Source organism: Camarhynchus parvulus, chromosome 21, assembly GCF_901933205.1.
Source record: "Camarhynchus parvulus chromosome 21, STF_HiC, whole genome shotgun sequence".
NCBI classification, from domain to species: Eukaryota; Metazoa; Chordata; class Aves; order Passeriformes; family Thraupidae; genus Camarhynchus; species Camarhynchus parvulus.
Genome location: NC_044591.1, coordinates 6,658,265 through 6,681,007, shown reverse-complemented (window position 1 = coordinate 6,681,007; position 22,743 = coordinate 6,658,265). Strand labels below are relative to the sequence as shown.

The 22,743-nt window shown below is 45.3% G+C and overlaps 3 protein-coding genes across 3 annotated transcripts in view; 2 read left to right on the top strand and 1 right to left on the bottom strand.

Moving 5' to 3' along the window:
• The first annotated feature begins 60 nt into the window (after nt 1-60).
• On the top strand, nt 61-2,226 carry CENPS (centromere protein S). The gene is made up of 5 exons (XM_030963776.1): nt 61-130; nt 220-343; nt 689-722; nt 917-983; nt 1,748-2,226. The coding sequence occupies exons 1-5, from the start codon at nt 89-91 to the stop codon at nt 1,901-1,903; spliced, it is 423 nt and encodes a 140-aa protein (XP_030819636.1). The 5' UTR covers nt 61-88; the 3' UTR covers nt 1,904-2,226.
• Nucleotides 2,227-3,198: 972 nt separating this feature from the next.
• Nucleotides 3,199-7,200, bottom strand: DFFA (DNA fragmentation factor subunit alpha). The gene is made up of 6 exons (XM_030963775.1): nt 6,960-7,200; nt 6,627-6,788; nt 6,381-6,511; nt 5,385-5,574; nt 4,843-4,997; nt 3,199-4,155 (listed from the first exon to the last, which is right to left on the bottom strand). The coding sequence occupies exons 1-6, from the start codon at nt 7,054-7,056 to the stop codon at nt 3,952-3,954; spliced, it is 939 nt and encodes a 312-aa protein (XP_030819635.1). The 5' UTR covers nt 7,057-7,200; the 3' UTR covers nt 3,199-3,951.
• A 41-nt stretch (nt 7,201-7,241) lies between these two features.
• The window catches only part of PEX14 (peroxisomal biogenesis factor 14), a 66,290-nt gene continuing 50,788 nt past the window's right edge, over nt 7,242-22,743 (top strand). The window contains exons 1-2 of the mRNA XM_030963867.1: nt 7,242-7,313; nt 10,896-10,943. Of these exons, the coding sequence (XP_030819727.1) occupies nt 7,278-7,313; nt 10,896-10,943 (84 nt within the window). The 5' untranslated portion in view covers nt 7,242-7,277. The remainder of the gene's footprint in view (nt 7,314-10,895; nt 10,944-22,743) is intronic.

Here is a 22,743-nt window from a genome sequence, read left to right as displayed (position 1 = left end):
GAGATCATGAGGGCAGCGATGGCGGCGGCGCGGCCCCGCCCCGCGCGCAGGGCGGGAAGCGCCGGGGCGGGAGATCGTGAGGGCAGCGATGGCGGCGGCCGGCGGCGAGCAGCAGCAGATGCTCGCACAGGTACCGAGCGGCACACGGGGCCGAGGCCGTGAGCGTGGTTCGGGGCGAGGCCGGTGTGTCACTGCCTGCCCCTGCCTTGGTCCCTGCAGAGGCTGAAGGCGGCGGTTCACTACACAGTCGGGTGCCTGTGCCAGGAGGTGGAGGAGGACAAGGACGTGCAGTTCAGCAAGCAGAGCATCGCAGCCATCTCGGAGATCACCTTTCGGCAGTGCGGTACAGCTGGGTTACCTCGAGTTGCCTCGTGTTACCCGGGTTACCGCAGCGTTCCATGTCCGTTCAGGAGCCAGCGCTGGAGGCACAGGGCTTCAAAAACAATAGCACCCAACTCGGTGTCACCGGGGCATTCTCTTGTATTATTTCTTTTTTTAAGTACAAGAAATACTAGTTCGACTTTTCAGACCTGAAAAAAGCATTTAGATGTATTGTGTGGCTACCTGCTTGTGTACGAGTGCTGCCTAACAGCCAGCTATGGTCACTTCTCATAACTGACTTGGATAACTTGTGTATTTCTGCCCACTCAGTATTTTAAAATATATGACATCTTTGTGTTTTCTCTAGAAATCTTCGCAAAAGACCTTGAAATGTTTGCAAGGTATGCACTGATTGTTACAAAGGCTTTCCTTATTTTTGTGTATCTTAAAAGCGCATCTTATAATTCAAGCTTTAAAAGGGCTTTTTAAATAGTGTGTTAAGTTATGAGATAGAAATTCCCAGTACTTTTTGATCTTGGCCTCTTATGGTAAGTGTTGGCAAAAACGTTAAGGAGTGTTTTTTGATGTTATCCAGGCATGCAAAACGAACCACAGTCACTACAGAAGATGTGAAGCTTTTGGCTAGAAGAAGCAATTCTTTGGTGAGATGCACTGTCTTTTCTGTCTTGCAAAATTCTTAAACCAGTTAATTCCTAGAATGAACTTAATTCCTTAATTTTCCTTAATTCATTTGAATGAAGGTTATATATGGTGAAGCAACTGTTGCATAAGCAATTTCACTGTCTTCTGACAGTAGATAGGCACAATCCAGTGATTTTTAAATTTTCGTCTTACTTTGCTTCACTCTGCCTCACTGTGGTGAGGTGTGACACAGATCTGATTGCAGTTCAAGAGCAGTGCTCTCGTTGCACCAGGGCTGCTGAAGTTCCAAGTTCAGACGTGCAGTAAGCAGACACAGCATTGTGAATCACTTTACTTTTTCCTGATGTTGTGTTTCTTTGTTATAGCCTAAGGTCAGGAATAGCTTGACTCTGCCTCAAGGTGCTGAGTCTCCCAACATCAATACAGGGATCACAGAGTCACTGTATTCCCTCCTGTGCTGATCTATATGATGTTCCATGGATAAAACTCACTAATCTGTTAAGACATGCCTATACGTTGATCCATGAAAAATGCTTCCAATACTAATTTTACTTTTATGTAAGGAGATTTTTTTCCTTCCATATATGATTTGAAATACACAACATGAACTTGCCTGAGAAGGCAAAGCAAATGTTTTTGGAGTCTCTCATTTTTCTTTTAATAATTTTTTCCTGTAAATTTCTCTTCAGTATTTCTTACTAATGTCTTGTGAATGAATGAAGTTCCCCAGTAGAGGACTGATTGTTTAGCTTATTGTTCCCAGCTAAAATATATCACTCAGAAGAGTGAAGAGCTTGCATCAAGTAACATGGAGCAGAAGGAGAAGAAGAAAAAGAAGTCCAGCGCAGCTAAGGGAGAGAGAACTCCTGGGGAACAAGAAGCAGCTGTGACTGAAAATGAAGATTCCAACATGGCATGATTTATCTTTCCAGTAACATTTCAGGTCATTTTCTCTTACTGTCCTAGAGAAACCAGAGTTAGCCTATTTATCTTGCAGGTTAGCTTCAGTAACGAATCTTCAGCTTTAGTGGATGCGATTGGACTTTTATTGTTCCAAAATGAAAACTGTCAGAATTCAGTAAGCTTACAGCCAAAGTGCCTTAATTGCTCACAAAAGGTATCTGTTCATAAAATTAAAATACTCTAAATAAAGATTTTCGAATAGATCATTCTTACTGAACCATAACTCAATATGTGCAATACCCTTCATTCTGCTACTTTCTCTAGTAAAAATTTCTCTTCTTTGACTTTTTCCTTGCTTCCAGTATTGCTACTTTTGCTCAGACATTTTGAATATTTTGTTTTTACTAAGCCATCTCTCTCTCGTTGTCTTGGCAGTTAAAGGTGTTTTGTGTCGTTTCCCAGCTGTGGCACTGCAGGGGTGCAGTTGTCACTGTCAGTAATTCCCATTTTCAGGTGGCACCGTGGTTGCAGGAGTGCTGCAGGCAGGGATCCCACTGCCCTCTGCTGGGCTGGCACAGCCTTACCCAGTGCAAATGAACTTACAAAGAATGAAAATAATTAGTCAAAGGATTTCCAGGGGTAGCACAGCCATCCATGCGATTGCAGAACGACTGGACATAAAAAGCTTGCAGTAAGTACCTGTTCAAAACACCAGGAAACCTTTTTACCTGCCATGGTCTATAAGGTTACAATGCAGATATGGTCAGAAGTAAAACAGACAAAAAATTGCCTGCAAGCTTCTCCCCTAACTCCAGTCAATTCTCATCTCAGTAGCTTCACCTGAAGGTAGCCTGAGTATTTTGTTTAATTACTAAATTGTTTAGAATATTTATTAGTTGCACTGTCTAACTCTGATTGTGCCATAATTAAGCTGCATGCAACAGGTTCACCTGAATGCATGCTGTAGGAATACTCACCCTGGGCCATTTAAGGCTGTGCTAGATCAGAGGATTTAGCATGCTGCTACAAAATACATCTGTACCTACTAAAACTTCCTCAGAAGTTTCATCTCACTTGTCAGATGTTTTTCATATACATCTGCTGTTCTCACACAAGAAGAGCAGATTGTGCCAGGTGAGAGTTCACAGCAGTCACCATGATGAACACACATTTTGTCTAAACACTTTGTGTAAGTTAAAGACAGTACTTCTGTGTTCAATTTCTTCATCTTCTTTCCTTAAGGTAATACTGTATTTATCAGCCTATTATTTTAATTATAGCAGCTGGTAGAAATACCAAACTAGTCCAACAGTAAGATAAAAAGGTTTTATTGATGTTAGAAAAAAAGACTTTAACAAATTTAAAAATAAGCCAGTTAATATAAAAGCATCATGATGCTACGCTAATGATTAGGAGAATAACACAGCAGGCCAAATGCAAGTCTTCTGTCACACAGCCTTACAAAGCAATTATTTCTGCCTTTTCTGTGTTCTACATGATAGTTCTTAGACAGCATCCAAGAGGCAGGAGTTCCCTACAGAAAAAGCACTGAAGTTGAAGGACTTTGAATTTACTTTAAGTGATTAAATCAGCATGAGAATTCAAGTTCCTAGATCCCAGGCTGGAGCTTAAAGCCAGGCAGCAGGTGGCTATCCCCTCTGCCCTGATCACTGACTGTGCCTCAAAGTGTCTTCCAGAGATCCTCCATCCTTTTTACACTGCAAATGGTGGGAGAACAAAGTAAGCAAACTGCCTGGGGCTTCAGGAGCTGTATTCACCATTATCAGATGGAAGCTGCTGGCTACCAACCAGGTATTGAAAGCTGAACACTTACATGCTGTGCTTAGCAATACCATTGTTCTAGCATTCTGCAAAAAGTCAAAATCCTTTTGCTTACACAATTCAAATCACCAGAGGAGTTTAAGCCTCAGGACAATGTCCAGATTTTAGTTGTTCTGTAGCCAGCCCACAGTATGACCAGCAAACTATGGTTCCAGGATGTGTCTTTGCTTGTATTGATTCTAATGCAAAAGCAAAATCCAATCTGCAAACAGCAATGCAGCCTTATTTTTTGCGTTTTGCACTGGGCCAGTCCCCCCAGGGCAGCGTTTTCTTGCCCTTGGACGTGCTCCGTAGGGAGTGCAGGGTCTGCACTTGCTGAAGGCGCTTGGAGAGCTCCTGATCACAGGCTGACTGCAGAGCTCCAGCTTTCTGCTTGTCCCATCCCAGAGCCGAGGCCAGGGCTGCTGCGTCTGCCTTCAACACCAGCTGTAGCAAGACACATTGTTAACAGACTTTTCTACTGACTCCCCGGCCACTAACCCTCTGCTGAATTAACAACAGCAGGAACGAGGCGCTTTGAAACTGCAGATCTTCCCAGCTTTCATCACCTATCCTGTGGGCTAGTGGATTTCCAGTAATTTGCCAACCCTCAACGCTTGAAGCTCTGTTCAGGTGTTCAAAGGAAGAGAAAGCAGTTACTTACTTTCTACAGCAGGGAAAAGTAAGAGTAGCAAGTTCACAGCTTGAAAGAACACCTTCCTCAATGGTTACAGTTTATCTAGACTTTCCAATCTATATTTAAAGTTTTTTCCAAAGTAAGGAGGTTTTTATTTTGATTTGGGATGGATAAAAAAACCATACCTGGATGCATAAGCCTATAAAAAAACCCCAAAGAACCTTGCTGGTAAGACAGCTGACTGATTTGTCAGAGACCAAACACAAAACTATTTTGTGGCTTTTCAGAGGACAGAGCAGAGCGTGTGGACCAATGTCTGTTACACAGGAGCTCCAAATCAGGGGTAGTGTTACTGAGGAAGAGAAATTAATTAAATTTCAGCACTTTGAAACAATCTACTGACATCAGAGCCTCCTGAAGCAAGGGCAGCTTCCCCTATAGCCTCTCTTTTGGAGGGAGAGCTTTGTCAGAATATGGTTTGTGTCATTCTCACCCACCTCTAGATCCTGACTGTCCAAGCAGAGCTCTGGAGCAGGTTTCTCTTTCAGAGCAGCGAGGACCTGGTCGCTGAGTGCTGTCGTGGCTGAAGTATTTGTGCTGCTGGTACCTGTGTCAACCACATCCATCTCCTTCCTTGGTGCAGCCTCAGGTTCTGAAAAGGAGCAGACTCAGCACAGCTCCTGACAAACACAGGACAGGAAAAGTGGCCTGGACTGCTTTGATGGTTGTGAGATTAATAAAATATACATCCAATCTAGGTGCATCCTGGAACTTAAGAAATCCATAATTTTTCATTATTTTTAAGGAGGACTCCAGGATCTAAGCTTTTCTCCCAGTATTCTGCTTTCAGGCTTTGTGAGAAATGTGACACAGCAGCAAGAGGGCTCTCTGCTCAGAGAATTCTTACACTACATACACTACAACTGTTCTTGTATCAACCCCATTTAACAGCAGCTGATCAAATCACTCACTCTACTTTATTTATTCCATTCAGCCAGGAGTTGGAAACCTCCTTCTCTAGCACACAAATGCTCCCTACCTGCAACTTTGCTTAAGATGCTGTCTTCAGTTTTCAAGGCCTGTAGGTAGAGTTCTAGGAGCTGCCTTGACTGACGCTCTTCTTCTCGTCTGTCCAGCACCTGCTGCAGGGTGTCCTGCAGCACCTGGACTTTGGTTTCACTCTGGGCAAGTTCTTCTGCCAGGTCTGAGCGTGGCACATCAATAAGCACCTTAAAACATTGAGAGGGCTCCTCAGTAACTCATTTCATGGCACTCACTGCAGTACAAGCAGAACGTACAAACCCTCCTGAAACCAAGCGTGTTCTGTTCCACAAGGTTTCTTGTCATAGCAAGGCCCCTGAGTTCTGAGAGGCTGTAGTGGCACTACACCAGGCAGCATTTTTTACTAAAACCCAAAAGGCATCCAAGAAGGTGTGGAATCCTGTGCAATTTTAGCAGAAATCTTGAAAACTAATGGCAAAGCACTACTTCTTCACAGTGCATGGAAATATTCAAAGGAAAGGCATTAGCCTGGCACCTGGGAAGCTGCACACTGGGGAGAACAAGAAGGGACAGTTATTGCTGTGCCTCACCACAGACAAGGTGTTAAGAAGTCAGAAACTTGAATCAATCAGCTCTGGAAAGTGACAGCAGTTCTTCAAAACCCTCTGGAGCAGACAGACCTGGCCTGCTGCTCAGCCTCCCCTCTGGACATGTTACACAGGTGTGGTGGTTTTGCATGGGAGGCACCACCACAATATGTGTCTGGCTTTAAGGAATGAGCTGATCTCAGTTGCCATTTGGCCAAATCTCAACTTTTTGCCAGAACTGGAACAACACACTGTAAAGGATAGTTGGGTATTAAGAGCATCCTTGGACACTCAAATGTTTCCCTTCAAGGAGAAGTTTGACTCTGGCACCAAGAGCCAAAAGCAGCATGTGAATTAAGCCTGAGCTCTTGTTTGTGGAGTCTCTACTGAGATAAATGGATGATGGGCAGATGCAAGGACAGGGATTGGGGGTTTCCCCACTGTACCTGCAGGTCTTCTTCAGACATCAGGATGATGTTGGACAGGTCATCCTTCAGCTGCCTGGCCAGTTGCTTCCACTTCTCGGCAGCACTGTCCACTTCATCCACAGACTCCGAGAGCCAGGATGTTCCACTGTCTGACACAAGAGTCACCAGTTTCATGGGTCATTCCTCATCACCTGACCCTGCCTAAAGTCACTAGGTGTGTTCCAAACACACCTCCCCTTCCGTGCTTCCTCACTCACAGCATACCTAAGCTTTTGCTGGACCATTTCTCATCCTTGGCCAGTGCCACAAACTTGGTGTTAGGTGGCAAACACAAGAAGTAATCTTCATCATCCACAATGGTCCCATCTTCTGCCAGTACCAAGGTGATGGGTTCCCGGGCCTTGTCAATAGCCAGAACACCACAAGCTGCAGAACACAAAAAAATACTTAACAGTGACATAGCACTGCCCGCTTATTACCCCCCAGCACAAAGGACAGGCAACTCTCGGTGACTGAGGTTGGAGAGCAGGACCTGTCTCCTCACAGTGCCGCACATTAGCCGGGTCCCAGGAGGTCCCACAGAGGGTCTCCCCTCACCTTTGTCGCGCAGCTCCCGCAGGCAGGACGCGGCCACGCCGTGCTGCTCCGGCCCGTCCCGCCGCCGCACCACGCACTGCTTCAGCCGCGCTGCCATCAGCTAACGCTCGGCAGTGCCTCAAGGGCTCTTCCAGGCGGGGAAGGCGCTGCTGCGGCGGGATCGGCCCGGCCCGGCCCGGCTCAGGCCGGGCTCTCACGGCACCGGCGGCGCCCCCGCGGGACGCATCGCTGCGCCGGCGATCGACTCGCCGCGGCTGTGGCGCGGCGGCGGGGGCGGTGCATCGGGCGGCCGGGGATGTATTAGCCGCGCCTGGGAAGATGGCGGCCGCGGAGCGAGCGGAGCAGCCGGGGCAGGTGAGGCGGCCGGGCCGGGCCGGGCCGGGCCGGGCCGGGGCTCCGGGACCCGCCCCGGCACCGCGGGCTCGGGGCTGCACCCGGGACCCGCGCCCTGGGCGAGCAGGGGCTGTGCGGGGCTGGCTGAAGGGTGTGCAGGCCGGGCCCAGGGCACAGGCGTGCTGGCATTGAGGGTTTGTGTATGAAACTCGTCAAGCACTCGAATTGGAGAAGAATAAATACAAACACGGCCAGAGAGAAAGGAGACAGTGTACAGCTGGGTTCTAAAAGTCTGTGGAACCCTGTGCAGGGTAAGAGTTGGACTCGATGATCCTTGTGGGTCCCTTCCAACTCAGACTATTCTGTAATTCTGTGGCTAGTTAGACGAAAATATCGTCTATGCCTTGCAAATGCGAGGGATGGAAGGAAATCCTTGAGCCAAGAGCAGAAAAGGACAAACCTGAATGGGAAGAGCAAAAGAGAAATGTAAATTCACTGGTTTGAGTGCACAAGAAACACTAAAAGCTCAAGATATTTTTGAACTGGGACATGAATGGGGGAGCCAGAGGAAAAAACAGAAGCGTGATGGAGTTCTATATAATGTATATTCTTGTTTTCTTGAAGGCCTCTTCCCAGCTGGGTTCTGTGACTCTGGCATAGATGTGATGTAGATGTATAGAGTGTAGGTTTCCTCTCTCTCACACTGTCCTGTTCATGATCCAGTCACTTGTATTTCACTGCAAGCTCAACCCCCCTCAAATTCCGTGCCCTCCTGGAGCTCTGGCATCTCACCACCGTCCCAGACAGGTTCCTGAGTGTGTGCTGCCAGTGGGATTTGGAAAAGTCCTTTCAGTGCCCCCAGGGCCCCGCTGCAGCAGCAGGAGGGGAAAGGTCTGGCTGTGTGGGCAGCTGGGAAGAACACAGAGCAGCCTGCCAGCGACACACTGTTATGGACAGTCACTCAAATCTGTCCCCGTTTGGCAAAATCTCCATGAACCTCTCTGTTGATCCCCTTATTTTGGACTGAGGAGGCTGAGTTTGTAGGGAAGGCTATTGAACTAAACTGAAATAGAAATAAGTTACATAAAATCAGTACTCTTGGCCAACCAGCACAGATCTGGGTTGTGAAAGGCCAAGTTACCAAACTCACAGGAGGCAGGGCAGCTTTGCATCACCCAGATGTTTTCGTCAGCCCCAGTCTGAGGTGCAGGCATTACAGCCCATCCCTCACACTTCAGGTGAATGCTTCCAGAATGAGGAAACCTGAAACAGTCTGTGAGTCCATAAGGCACCTGGGCAGTCTGCAGGGCTGGCAGTTTCTGAGAAAGAAATCTGGTTAATTGGCAAATGTGGTTGCCTAAAAACATTCAGGTCCTTTGAGTTTGGATATTGTGTTTTCCCACTGCACACTAAACCCCACCATTTATTTATGTTGCTTTACCTCAAAATAAGGTTCCATGTTTGGAAATGGGAGAGCCTTGCTTTTTAACCTTATAAATGTAGCCCAAAACGCTCTGGGTATTAAAGGTAAAGATGAAGAGCCAAGTTCTGTCTCATTGCGTGCAGCAGTGCTGGATCCTCAGGCCAGAACGAGATACTCACACCCCTTTTGGTGTCTGTCCTGCATCTGGCATGTGAGGAGTCCCTGGTCTGGCTGCTGGGCAGGGCACTGGGCAGGGCACTGGTCAGGAGTCCCTGGTCCAGCCCCTGGGCAGGGCACTGGGCAGGAGCCCCATGTCCAGCCCTGCCCCTCAGCCCTGCTGCCCCTGAGCCCTGGCACGCCCCAGGAGCTGCTCTCCACCCCCTCCTTCCCCTCGTGTGCCGCTCCTGCTGTCCCAGGCTGGCCGTGCCTGCTGGGGACAGGTGTCCTCATCTTGTAGAAGGTGTCCCAGCCCGTGGCAGGGGGTTGGAATCAGATGATCTTTAAGGTCCCTTCAACCCCAGCTGTTGTGTGATTTTGTGACTCTTTAGCATCTCTTGGGGGTCTCACACTGGTGCACATTCCTTGGCCAGAACTCTGAGAAGTGTTCAGTGCTCGCACATTCTGGGGGCTTGGATGGAATTTGAGTCTTACAGCTTCGCCTGGAAAAAGGGGATGTGATTGAAGGACCTATAGTACCGTGGGTGACTTTTCAAGGGGACAGTTTTGGAATTAAACAAATCAGTGAAAATATCTTTACAAGTCTCACAGAATGTAAACACTGCTCCTCTTACACAGCCATTGCAGGTTTGACACTGTTACCAATGCTTGTAGAAAGTTGTCCCCATTGCACTCTAAACGTTTAGAGAATTTGATAAAATATTTGCTTTCTGCCCCTGGTGATGTTTGCTTATTTACTGCCAAGCTTTCAACATGAGACAGTGAGTAGTGGCACTGCCTCACTTAACATGTTTATGTTTGGGCCCCATCATGTTTCCTATTACAAATCAAGTTAATTTAGATGCTGAAAGGGGAGTGTCAGATGTCTTATGGCTTATTATCTGTTTTTCTTAGTTTAATTTTCTCATTCTCATGAATTAATATATTGCCTCAAGCAGTGTGGGGAGAGGGGAGTACTGCAGCTCAAATGAAATCGTTTACGTAGATAGAATTATGTTCTAAAGGCAATAAATATTTCTACCAGAGATTTTAAAATACTTTGTTTTGTTTGGAAGGCATGTTCCTTGGGTCTTTAGCAATATCTTTACTAAAAATAAACAAAAGAAAAGATCCTGTCTCTCTGTTACTGTTTTTAATAGTAAAAGAAAGAGAAAAGGAAGATGATGGTGTAGCCTGTGAAAAGGATAAGCAATTTCAGATTTGTCTTGGCTATCGGTGTTTCTTCAGTGCCAAATACTTTGCTGTGGGAATTTCCTGAGGATATGAATTCAGTGGAGGGTCCTTCCTTCCTTCCTCCCTCCCTCCCACCCAGAGGTTATGGCAAGTGATCCCAGAGAATCCCTGCCCACCTGTGAGGTCTGGCTGTGTCCTGGTGATGATCCTTGTCTGGATGCAGATGAGTTGCAATATATTTGAGTTTCTGGCACCCTCTTGTGGTAAATACTTATTTTATCTATATTGTATTTGTGTATTTTGCAAATGGGACAAATAAATATTGCGATACTTGGAAGGTGAGATGTATGCCTAAAAATGAGGAATAGAATTGGAGGACAAAACTTCATCTCTTCATTATGTGTGGGAAGCAAGGATGGTCCTGGTGCTGCTGGCAGTTTGTGAGGTTTAGGTAAATCATGGTTATTTAGAAATCTTTAGAAGAACGGTTCAGAAAACAAAGGATGCATTAGTGGACCCTGGAGATGGGAGAGAAGTATTTAAAGATTTGTGTTTGTGTCCCCACTACTCTCATGCCATCTTTCAGGAGCTTTGCCAGCTCTCGCTGCTGTCTCTCTAAAATCACTTCTGCAGATTCTGTTAATTCCCTTGTTTTAAAGGGGCAATTAATACATTTTGCTGTGGTTCTGACCTTTTCGTGTTCAGTCCTCCGCAGAACTGCTGCTGATAGCACAGACAAATGTGCCTGCCTGAATGCTGCTCACAGGATGAGCGTTTCTGGCGGTGCCCATCGGGTGGCAATGTGACCTCACTCTTTTTCTGCTTCACAGGCTGGCTCCTGCCCTGCGACTGAGAACGCCGCGTCTCGGGAGCCGCTGGTAAGTTCCCCGAGAAGCACCAGAGAATTCCTTGTTGATAACACATGAGTTGTTCTCTTTGCCGCATCATTTTCCAGCCTTTGTTTTGCTTTTCTGAGGAGTTGGTGCTCTGTGGAAACGGTGTAAACTGCCTCGGGTGGCCATGCTGTTCACACCTCTGAATTCTGAGCTGTGGCCACCACCTCCAGTGAGCCTGGGTTAGATGTGGGTCACCTGGGCCGTGGCCTGTCTCAGGATGTGCTCTTGTCCAGAGCCTCTTTAGGAAAGAGTCTGAGGAATGCCCTGTACAACAGATTCATGTGCTGTACTCTTACAAAAACCCCTCTGCTGCTCAGAGACCTCATTCAAGCTGTCTTTATATTCAGAGGCACTCAGAGTGAGCTTAGAAATGTTTGTCAGCTGGCAGTGCATGTAATCCAATGTTTTTACTCTAGAAGCATTTTGGAAAGGGCCCTGGGATTTTTTGAGTATGAGGATAACTCAGAGAACCCTGTTTTGTTTGCTCTTTTATGGTGATGCAGAGTGGGAAGTGAGCCACTACTCCTGGAGCTGCAGTATGTGGATTTTACAACCTTGGGGTTTCCTTCCTTCCTTCCTTCCTTCCTTCCTTCCTTCCTTCCTTCCTTCCTTCCTTCCTTCCTTCCTTCCTTCCTTCCTTCCTTCCTTCCTTCCTTCCTTCCTTCCTTCCTTCCTTCCTTCCTTCCTTCCTTCCTTCCTTCCTTCCTTCCTTCCTTCCTTCCTTCCTTCCTTCCTTCCTTCCTTCCTTCCTTCCTTCCTTCCTTCCTTCCTTCCTTCCTTCCTTCCTTCCTTCCTTCCTTCCTTCCTTCCATCCTTCCATCCTTCCATCCTTCCATCCTTCCATCCTTCCATCCTTCCATCCTTCCTTCCATCCAGTCAGCCAAAATTTCTTCTGCTGCTTTCATTTGTTGATCATAGCTATTTGCAGGAAGAACACTCAAGTACTTCTGACACTGGCCACATCAAAGTATTTTTACCAAGTAACTCTGACCTAGAGAACCTAGGAGATGATTTTTTAAAAAAGAGAGATGTGAGTAAAGACTGTGAACTGAGAAAAGTTGTGCTGGTCAACAGCTTGTTCTTTCTCAAGGCAGATTCTAACATTACCTTAGATATAATTAATTTCTTACTGTATATATGACTGCAGAATTGCTCAGAGGAAGTGTATAGCAATTGAATATCTTTCTGTTTGGGTGGAAATTCTTACAACATAAAATTATTTATACACTTAAAGAACTCCAAGATAAACTTTATTCTTACGATGGTGAGTCTGGCACGTGAGCTAATTAGAGCCCTCTGAAAGGTGGAGATTTCCTTCTTATTTTTTCATTAACTTTTAAAAAATAATAAACTCTTACAGTCTTTGTCACATCTGTTTAGGAGTTCACATTTGTTTAGGAGTCAGTATTGCTTCCATCTGCTCCTCTGTAGATGCCTTATTAAATGAGCAGTTGAGGTCTGTGAGCCAGATGACCTGACTTCCACCATCCTGCTGTGGCTTCCCTGTGGCCAGGATCGTGCAGGCTCCCTTCCACACAGGCAGGAGATCCTGGCCCATAAACCAGACCCGAGGCACATGGTGCCGTGTCATAAAAGTGTTTACGGAAACACCAGAGAGCCCTGGCACAGATCCAGCAGTGGGCTCCATGGGGGGCTCTGTGCTGGGGGCGTCATCCTGGACTTCACCTTTGGTGGTGAGCAGCTGGAGAGTCCAGAGAGGGAGGAAAGAGTCTCATGACCAACTCCTGCTCTGCACCCCCTCACCCTGTTTGACTTTATTGGTGAGTGGAAGGATTCAGTGCTTCACAGGACTGACCTGTTTGGATCACAGTAGCACACAAGAATGAGAAAGCAGTAGAATTGAAACACTTTGCATTGTATCAGCAGACAGACTGTTGTTACAGTCTCAAGCTGGTTTTGTACTGGATTTGTGATTCTACTGGACACTATCCCGCAAGGTGCTAAATGCAGCATCTTGCCCTGTGCACAGGGACACTGACTTCTGCCTACCCTGTACCCCTGCCTACAGCCTGCTGCTTTCAACAGGACCCCAGGAGAAGCCAGGATACCTAGCTGTTTGCACAAGGACTTCAGCATTCTCCAAGGTCCTGTAGCAGTCTGACACATCACATTGTGTCCTGCATTTGGGTCCTCCAGGGCACCTTGTGATTGTTTATGGCCCTTCAGAGGCCTTCAGAATGCAGCCCTACAAACTCATGTCACAATCCAAACTGCTCTTTCTCCCAGTCACTTTTGATATTCTGAGCCAACAAAACTGGAGATAACAGACTCCACACTCATGCCATTAGTCCCCTGAGTTAGCCAGTGTCCTTACAGTAAGGAGTCCCAGCTGAAGAGCCCTCCCCAGCAGGAGGTCACTGTGTCAGAGCAGTGACAGTGGCAGTGGCAGTGGCAGGGGTGGGAGGGCTGGCACAGCCATAATTCCTGCAGCACAGCGGACACTCATTTCCCCCGCTGTCGGTCGTGGCCCATTAAAATCTGCCGTGTAGCTCCTAGTGGGAAGTGTAACCTTGTGTTCACAGAGTGTCAGCATCTCGCTCTGCTGCTGTTTACAGCCACGTTTGTCATCGCCAGCGCGGGATCAGCTTCTCCTTGAGCCCGGCTTATCAGAGAGCACTGCTGCATCCCCTGCTGCTTGGAGCAGCCACCTCTGATAAGCCTCTGAACACTTGTGGAATTGGAATAGGTTTGTCTTTTTACAGCCACTCAAAGTCCTGGATGTGCAAAGGATGTAACTACATAGGACAAACTCTTTCTGTGAGGTTAAACCAGTAGAAAATGCCCTTTACATCAGGAATCTGTTTCCTTGGTCTAATGTTTCTCCAGAATGTATTCAAATCATCTGTTTAGCTTGTTCTGTTTCATTGCTAGCAGAGTCTTGTAGCTTTTTAACCATCCTGTGCTGCTTTTGAGGTGTTTTCAAGACCTTGAATGTTTTTGCTGTTGGCCTTTGCTTTCTGCCCAACTTGCTGTAGCCTAAATTACAGCTCTGAAGGTTGTGCCTGGAAGAGTCTCCAATTGGAACCTGGGCTGGAGGGAGAACCTAAGGAAGGAGAGTTGTCAGTGAGACCTTTTGATGTGCTGTTTGTTTGTTTGGGTTTTTTTTTCTGTCACAAAACACATTCATTCCCTAGCTGCTGCTTGGTATCTGGAAGAAGTACTAGTTGTAAATATGAAAGTATGGTTGTAAATATAAAACACTCTCTTGGTTGCTCACTAAATTACAGAATCCCTGGGTCAGGATTCTTTTGCAGATTATTTAATTTTTCTTCTTTTATTTTTAGCATGTTCTGTTTCTTTCTGTTTCTTGCTGCAGAGGAGAGCAGTTAACACTGAAATGTGGACATTTTATTCCTGTTTTTACAGGCTGTCGAAAGGTACAAGTTAACAAGAATTACTGCTGCCTCTATAGCAATTAGTGTAGAGTTTGTTGGAATGTGCTGGAGCCCTCGTGGCTTTTCCCCACCCTTTGTTGAATTGATTTTCAAATATTTAAGGGTCAGGATAATGGTCAGAGCACTTTTAACTCCCCTTTTTGTGCAAACATCAGATGGTACATTGCAGTGAGTGACAGACAGTAGAATTATTAAATCCTTCCTGGTTTATTGTCTCATTTTACACCTTATCTGTTCTGTTAAGCTTCCTTTCAAGTAGAGTGTGAGTACAGAAAATTTCATTTAGGTTTCTGAGAAAGGAGCTTTGCAATTGAGATTTTACTTTTAGCTCTAACTGTTGTCACTAGAAGTTACTGGAGACTGAGTCTAACAAATACTGTTGTCTTTACCATTTGAACAAAACCATGAGTGGTTGGAATGAGGAGAGGCTACAGATTTATGTCACAAGATTTGAGAGAGCTTGTTGGGGTTCATATTAGTTAATGTTACTCCCCACCACACTTTGTTTTCCATTTCCCCACCCTTTGTTGTTTAAGACAAGATTTATACCTATTTACTGTACAAATTTTCCGTCTGCCACAATGGGTTTGTTCCTAGTGGTGGCGTACACTGAATGATTCTCTAAAGGTAAATCTATCCAGAGGGGATTTCCAGACAGCCAGAGTCAGTAGGCAACTAACTTACAGCCCCCAGGGAAACATTAGTCAGGGTAATTTACCGCTGTCAGCAGGAGTGGGAGAGAGACCTCAGCTCCAGGACCTTCCGCCCGGGCAGGAGCCTCGTGTGTGCTGGTGCTGCAGATGGTTTGGGGAGGCCCTGCAGGTGCTGGCCAGCAGTTCCACCAGGCTGTGGAGGGCAATTCCTCTGCAGATTTTGGGTTTATTGGGCCATGAGCAAGGAGTCAGGGGTGTGTGACTGCCATGCACAATAACCTTTGGTTTGCTGCAAAGAGAGCTCTGTGGTTTACTAAGCAGAGCTCTCTTGTGTTTGACCTTCTGATAAGTTCAAGATTATTGGGTTTTGTCTGTTTTTCTCTCTTTCTTCTGGGTGTTTATTGACTTCTTTTGTCGTTCATGCAAAGTGCACTTGCTTAATCTGTCGATTCCTTTTACTCTGTTGATTTAGAGAAATATATTAATGTGCTCCAAGCACACAGATGCAATTTGACTCACTGAGCATAGTTAAAGAAACACTGTCATACCAAGTTAAACTGCCCATTTGAGCTCAGTGGAAAAGTTTAAATGACACTTCAGAGTGGTGGATGAGGCAGCACACCCAGGACAGGGACAGTCTGTCACTGACAGGGGCATGACTTGGTACCTCATGATCTTTTTTGTGCACTTGTGCAGGAAAGCTCTGAAAGCAATTTCTACTTGCTTTTCAGGCAAACCAGCATCACTGGCCAGAAGACTTTTAAAATGGTTATAAAATAGTTGTAATACACTAAGTTGTTCTTTATGAACACACAAGGAAAATAAAGTTCAGGGAGTTACGTTAGAGTCTTCTATAATATTAGGTATGATTTGACTTCCAGAGATCCCAGGTCTCTCACTGAAGGTAAAATGGAAGTTACAATGCTTTGAGACACTGGAAAAACACACTGGCACACAGTTAGGAAATACTTAACACTTGGTATTTTCCCCTGGAAAAAACCAAATTTTTGTGTTCGTGTGATGTTTTCAGGGTCTGAATGTGCTACACCTACAAACAGTATTTTACAGCTCATGTCCTGCTTTGCTCAGCTGGCAGGAGGATTGGGAGCACTTTGCTGTGTGCACCCCAGCTGATGGCAGGGGGGCACAGCAGAGAGGTACCTGCCCTGGGAATGCTGTGGGATCAAGGTGGGATGCAGGCATCATTCCTGCTCCAGATGTGGGAGCTTTGCTATGTGCAGAGCAGCTTGTAGAGGGCAGCAATTGCCCACAGTTCTGTGTGCTTGAGGAGAGGAGGGACCAGCTGAGGAACCTCACCAGAGTGACTGACTCTGTTTTTAGCTTCTTGAAATAACTTTGTGGAGGAACTTGTTCTTTGGAGTGCCTCTTGACTCCACAGTATTAAATTCCTACTCTGAAAAATGTTGCCAGAGATTGTTAATTCCTCTCCTGCCTCTAACACCACCAGAGAATTGGACTCCTTCTGCCCAGGCACTGCAGTCATTGCTACTGCAATCAAAACCAGTCTGGAATCAGCCTGGGATCCATATGAGATTATAGCTGCCTGTGTGGGATAACTTCCCTCATTTCTTGCCTTCCTCCTTCCTTCTTGGTCTTCTTCTCCTACTTTTACCTGGGAGATCATGCTGTTTGAAAACATTTGCCATGTCTGGGGCATCTTTGTTGTGCCTCAGATATGTTCATCACATTAAAATGAGGTAGCAGGGGCACAAAAGGCAGAATATTCAAGAACCTGAAAGAACTTTCTCTACAGCACACAGGAGTACATTCTTCAGATTCTTCTGATGTCAGCACCTTCACAACCAAGATTTGCCAAACCAGGAAGTTGAGAGCTGGTGTAAATCTTGGATTTGGAGTCCCTAACCATCATACTTTAGAAGGAATTTTCACTGCTTTTCGTATTTCTTGTATTTCTCCATATGTCACTTGCATTGCAAATCTTTGCAAACAGCCTGACAATTTTTGGGTTTGTTTATTTGTGTTTGTTTTGTGTGCACATTTACATAGCACCTCTCTCTGTTACATTGTACAAACCGTGTCCTCTTCCCAGCTGTCACCCTGTAACACACTTCCACAAGTGTCAGTCTGGAAAAATAACAAAGCAAATATGCATGGCTTTTTAGTAAAATGATTTTACAGCTGGAGAGAAGCAAGAGAGGGCTCTCACAATAAGTGCCACTTCTTTACGCTACTTGTTTCATCTTCTGGTTATAGCAGAATTCTCCTTGGCTGTCAGTGTTGTGGTGTTTTGTCAGGCATCTGAATGGCCTGAGTGACGGTATTCCTTGGGATACAGTTCAACAGTAGAGGACATCTTGCTGCAATGGAGATTCCCAGCTATACAGTGAGAATTTCCTGTGTCTTCCAGCTTGCTTCTGTTTGTTTTGTGTGCCATCCTAAGTGTTTCCTTTCCTCCTTAAGCATCTGCACCCCTCAGATGTTTGCAGACAGTTATCACATCATTTCTCCTTCCCCCCACCCCCATCCTGATCTCTTAGCCAAGCTCTACATATTTAGCTCATTTAATCTTTCCTCATAAGTCAAGCCCATAATTGACAGCTCTGACACAGGGAGTCGCATTGGTTGCACATGCTGCCAACAGGATATAAATACTTTCTGTGCAGTGATTGAGAATTACAGACAAGACTGAGATGAGCCTGCCCCCGGCCCCCCAACACTGTGTTTTTGAAAACCCCTTTCTTGACTCAGGTTGCCACAATTCCATAAAGATGGATTTAGCTTCCAGTCTAATGCTCAGCTGCCAAACACCCAGTAGGCCTCAAAGTAGAGGAATCAGGTCCCTTGGGAAGTTCAGTACTGGTGCCCCATGGGATTCCAGCCGAAATTCTTCTGGGTGGTGCTGACTTCCCCTCCAGGCACGCGGGTGCCTTAGGCTGCTGAAGGCCATTCCTTCCGGGAAGCAGAGCTGAGCTCCCTGAAGGGAATGGCTCCTTCCCCTGTGTGCCAAGAGGAAGCTCAGGTGGCACCGATCCCAGGCAGGGCTGTGGGTGGGTTTGGGGTCCTGCCTGTCCTTGCAGGAGTGGGAACTCAGGAAGGTTCCCCCTGGAGGAGGAGGCAGCTGCGTGTCCATGCATTGGCACACACACATCTCTTTCCAGCCAAACATATTTGGAGGTTGCTTTATATGAGCTGTCTCCTCAGGTTTGTTGCCTTCTCCTGAAGATGATGGGTGAGTGAAGGAAAGTTGTGGAACTGGTAAATGAACTGCCTGGCTTCTGATGTGTGCTGTGTGAGGCTTCATATGCTGCAGCTTCCCCAGCGGGCTGGCTCACAAACGTTACATGTATTATTGCCAAGCATGCAGCATAAAGAGAACATTTATGAAAGGGAATATCAGAGGAAACATTATAGCAGGGACCTTATAGCCTTTCCATTATTATGGTTTAAATCTTGACGTGGTCTTTATTTGCAGTGACACTGGGACCAGTAAAAAGTGTTTTTTTCTCTTCCCCTCCCCTCCCCTTTCTCCCTCCTTTTCATTCTTTTCTTCCACATCCTGTTCTGAAGCTGTGGTGCAGAGATACAAATCGTTAGACATGCGAGTCCTCGGAGAGCCAGGTTTCAGTTTGTGTGGAATCAGCCCCTTTTGACTCAGAAGTTGGAAACCAGATGACTCACAGTGATGCATGTTTGTTGTTTTTAATAACTGTCATTTTGCAAAATATGGTCAAAGCTTCAAACCATGACTTCTGGAGTAGGGGTGGTGTGTATTTATTTTTAATTTGGGAGGCTATAAGCTGTAATGAGTTTGTTGCTGCTGTCTTCCCTTCAAATCTGAAGTAGAATTACAGCATTGAAAATGTGAAAGATTTTAGACACAATTTTTTCCTGTTACCTGAAAAAAAATTACTTTATTAATCAATTGCTTGAAAAGGCTCCAGGTGCTAAACATCTGGTGGGATTGTAGGCCCCTGGTTTATGTTTATGTTTTTTAATATATACCCGAAGGGACAAGTTTCTTAAAAAGGAAGCAGTCAGATGTTTTGAATTTGTGGAGTTTTAAAAAATAAATGCAACTCCTGCTTTATCATTTCTATTTCTAACAAAATTGTCATCTATCTCCTTTCATTTAAAGCAAGGTAGCAAGTATACTATTTTAGTGCCAAAATTCTCTATTGGTAAAATCTTGTAGCAGTATGGAAAATATGAAAATAATTACACATTTAATTTTCTAGAGATTTATCACTGCTTGTACAGCAGTTTTTAAACTCTAAGCTCAGTATTAAGTGCTTTATGACTTTTTTTTTGTGTTTTACTTCTTAATTTGCCTCAAGAAGTATTGTAATTTGTTGAAGTTCTGCAGGTTTGTTTTGCAGGTCAGTTAATCTCAAGTGTGGATTTACCAGTAGAGTGGTACCAGGATAAAGATTTGACTGTAAGTGTGAAGTGGCCTTGTGACAGAATTTGTCATGGCCATGGGTTTTCCTCCAGTTCAGTTCTCAGATTTGGGTGCTTTGTAACCATGTCTGTCATGATTTATATTATGGTCTTTTGCAATTGCTGTTGCACAATGAAGGGCTGTGCTGCAGTCCAAGGGAGGCAGACTCTCAGCCTACCTCAGCCTGTTGCTTCTTGTTAGAGAGTGAAAAAGCAGCTACTGATTTAAAACAGAGAGCTTTGGGTTCTGCTTTTAGGCTGAGATGGGATATCTCTCTAGTGGTTAAAGTGCTAGAGAAAGCACATCATCTTAACTCTGAGGAAACACACATCTGTGTGCTGGCTACTGCTGGCCAGCTGTGGTCTGATTCCTTATTCCTGTCAGGAAAGAAATAGCTTTTGGTCTTTATCGTTTTAAAGTAAATGTACTTGCTTGTGAAAGACAGTGAAGCAGTGGCTTTGGAGGCTAAAATTGTCCTCTCACTGAAGCTGTGACAGCAGCAGAGCAGGATTCCCCCCCAGGACACAGGGGGACGCCCCTCAGTCCCAGGAGACCCGAGGAGAGCTCAGTCTCTCACCCATTCCGTGCCTGACTTCCCTCTGAAGCTGCCAAGAAGGATGCCAATTTTTCCATTTAGCTGACTATTGTATAGACCTTAAAAGGGAAGGTTTTAATGCAGTTGGCTGCGATATGGACTGTTAAAGGGAAATTATTTATTTTAACTGGCTGCTGTATGGATTATTATGAGGGCATTCTTTCAGCTGCAGCTGTATATTGACTGGTGGATGTGCTGGGCTGTATTGGTAGTAGCTGTCATATTGACTGTTACAGAAAAGATCTGTATTTAAGCCATAACACTGCACTGGGATCTCCCAGGCAGGATATTAATGCTAATTCATCTGCTCACCCCCTGCTGTGAGTGTTATTTGTTTAAATCTGTAGAATCCCACAGCGCATTTATATCCTCGCTAGAGTGAGCTCCGCTCCCTGTAATTATTTAACATTATATGCTGATATAAATTGTAACAGTTAAAGAATGGTAATGAGTAGCAAAAAAACACAAACTTAACCTTAGAAATGGCAGAGTCAGCTCTTAAAACAACAGCCAGCAACTTTCACTGTTCCCTGTCTTTTCCCAAGTCCATATGCACAATATTGTGCATACATTATGTGTGTGCGTGTGTGTTCATGCTCGCACTGGCAGCGGTGCCAGGCAGGGCTGTAATTATGCAGAATGTACTGTGAAACTTATGCACACTCTTAATTACATACAGTGCCTACGTACAGCAAGTTTTATCTCTCTGCAGCTCAGCTCCTTGATGAGTTGCTCTGATAGGTGATTGGAGTTGGGGCCACCACGTCGGCAGAGGGAATGGAGCCCCTGGATTCTCCTCCCAGGGAATTGTGTCCCAAGGTTAAGCTGAAAGCCATCGGGTGTCACTGTTGCTCTGTGTAGGCTCGGCTGGCAGTGGATTTGTGTGGCAGTAAAAACTGGACTTTGGAAGTAGTATTTTTGGCTATAAACATCCAAGGCATTTACACATAATTTATATATAAAGTGCATGTCCATACACAGCATTTAAGTGTGGGTGGAGTGAGTGGAGGTGGCTCTGTTGTGTGTTAGCTGACTTTTTTCCTTGCAGTTTCTGTTGCCTGCTGTAGCATTCGTGTCCCAAAATGCCACACAGGATGGGCAGCTACTGCTGAATAGCTCTGCATTCTGCTCTGGAAGTGACTGTGTTTCAGCAGTGGCGATAACCTGATTTCTGTATGTAATTTGCCTGTGAACATTAACCTGTGAGCAAATTTTTGGATTTATGATGTGACAACTCTGGTCTAGAAACAAAATTATATTCGGTTTAGATTTCTTAAGAGCTTGGGAACTACAGGGATTAAAAGGTACTGTAGACATTTTTAAGCTGTACTATGTGTGTCAAAACTCATTGAAAATTCAGGTTTGCATTCAAATGATTCATCAATAACATACAAAAAATCCACCAACTTAAAAGGAGATGTCAGAGAAAAGCCATGTAAATAGCAAAGAAAATGTGTTTTAAAAAGACTTTATAGTCTGCGTCCCTTCTGATTTCAGGTAGGGAGTAGAAGCTGGAGTAAGAGGAGCTGAGCTTGTGCTTGATTTGCAGAGTAGCGTGATGGTCGGTTGGGCTGCGTTGGCAGCATGGACCTGTGCCAGACTTCACCACAATTCATACTGTGTCAGTTTAATAAATGCACTACTTAAATTATGAAATTACAAAAGAAAAAAGAGAATGCACTTATTCAGACTCTTAATACATTAAAAATAAGGCATTAAAACACTGCCTTTTTTTTTTTCCTTCCAGAATCAATAATGAACAGGAAGGGTTGTAGACATTAACAGTCATGGACATTCAAGCTCTTATACATAAATTATCTTAGAAAAATGCACATACGACTTGAATAATGTAAATACATTAATGCATTTAATAATTTAAACATTAAAGCGCATTCAGGAATTCGTGGCAGAAGCTGTTCTGAGATAAGGAACGGTCCTGGAAGTTGTGTGTCCCGAGATCGATGGCTGGCTTCTCCTTGAGAAAACTCTCTGGGGAAGTCAGGCTGTGCAGCTGCAGTGACCGCCTGTCCCAAGAAATCCCAGGGCACTACCAGCTCTCCTGCTTTCCACCTGCTGTTCTCTCCCTACCACGTGCACGAGCACTTCGTACAGAACATCTCAGGGTCCCCAAAAGGCCAGGGCGCACTTTGACATTTTGGTTTTTTCTGTGAAAAAAACCAGAAACAGCTGTAGGTGAAACAGCTTCAGAGAATGAAAGTTGGTAAGACTGTCAGTTGGAGAGAGTGAGGCTTGGGGAGGTAGTGCACTCCAGGAATGCTTGGCCCTTTCTTGAAGCCCTGAAAATCAGAAGGTTGGCTCCAGTGTAATGACAAATAAGGAGATTTATTCTGTTCCTGCTCCTCTGCTCTATGGATTGAACCACCTTCTGCACTGCAGAAGCACCTAACAGGAACACCGAGGTCCCCACATACAATGCATTTTCCTGAAGATTTTGAGCTGTGTTGTTTTTGCTGATGTACTTAAAATTTGGAAGGTGTTGTATCCACCCCTCATGCCACTTTTCCTGGGTTCATAGCCTTGCTTTTCTTGCCTCTCCTGCAGGCAGGTGCTTTGGAGGTCATTTGCACCCTACAGCCCCACTCGTGGAGTGGTGTAAGGTATCGTGTTCAGGCCTAGATACTGATGGAGCTAATGATGGATCTAATAAAAAAGAGCTTAGTCTGATCCCAAAGGGAGA

Bases quoted from the DNA above. Each gene is read 5' to 3' on its own strand.
- CENPS (XM_030963776.1), top strand. From the start codon at position 89: ATGGCGGCGGCCGGCGGCGAGCAGCAGCAGATGCTCGCACAG. The intron at 131-219 runs GTACCGAGCGGC...TGGTCCCTGCAG, and splicing joins AGCAGCAGATGCTCGCACAG to AGGCTGAAGGCGGCGGTTCA. The intron at 344-688 runs GTACAGCTGGGT...TGTTTTCTCTAG, and splicing joins GATCACCTTTCGGCAGTGCG to AAATCTTCGCAAAAGACCTT.
- DFFA (XM_030963775.1), bottom strand. From the start codon at position 7,056: ATGGCAGCGCGGCTGAAGCAGTGCGTGGTGCGGCGGCGGGACGGGCCG. The intron at 6,789-6,959 runs GTGAGGGGAGAC...TGTGTTCTGCAG, and splicing joins GCGGGAGCTGCGCGACAAAG to CTTGTGGTGTTCTGGCTATT. The intron at 6,512-6,626 runs GTATGCTGTGAG...CTCTTGTGTCAG, and splicing joins ATGGTCCAGCAAAAGCTTAG to ACAGTGGAACATCCTGGCTC.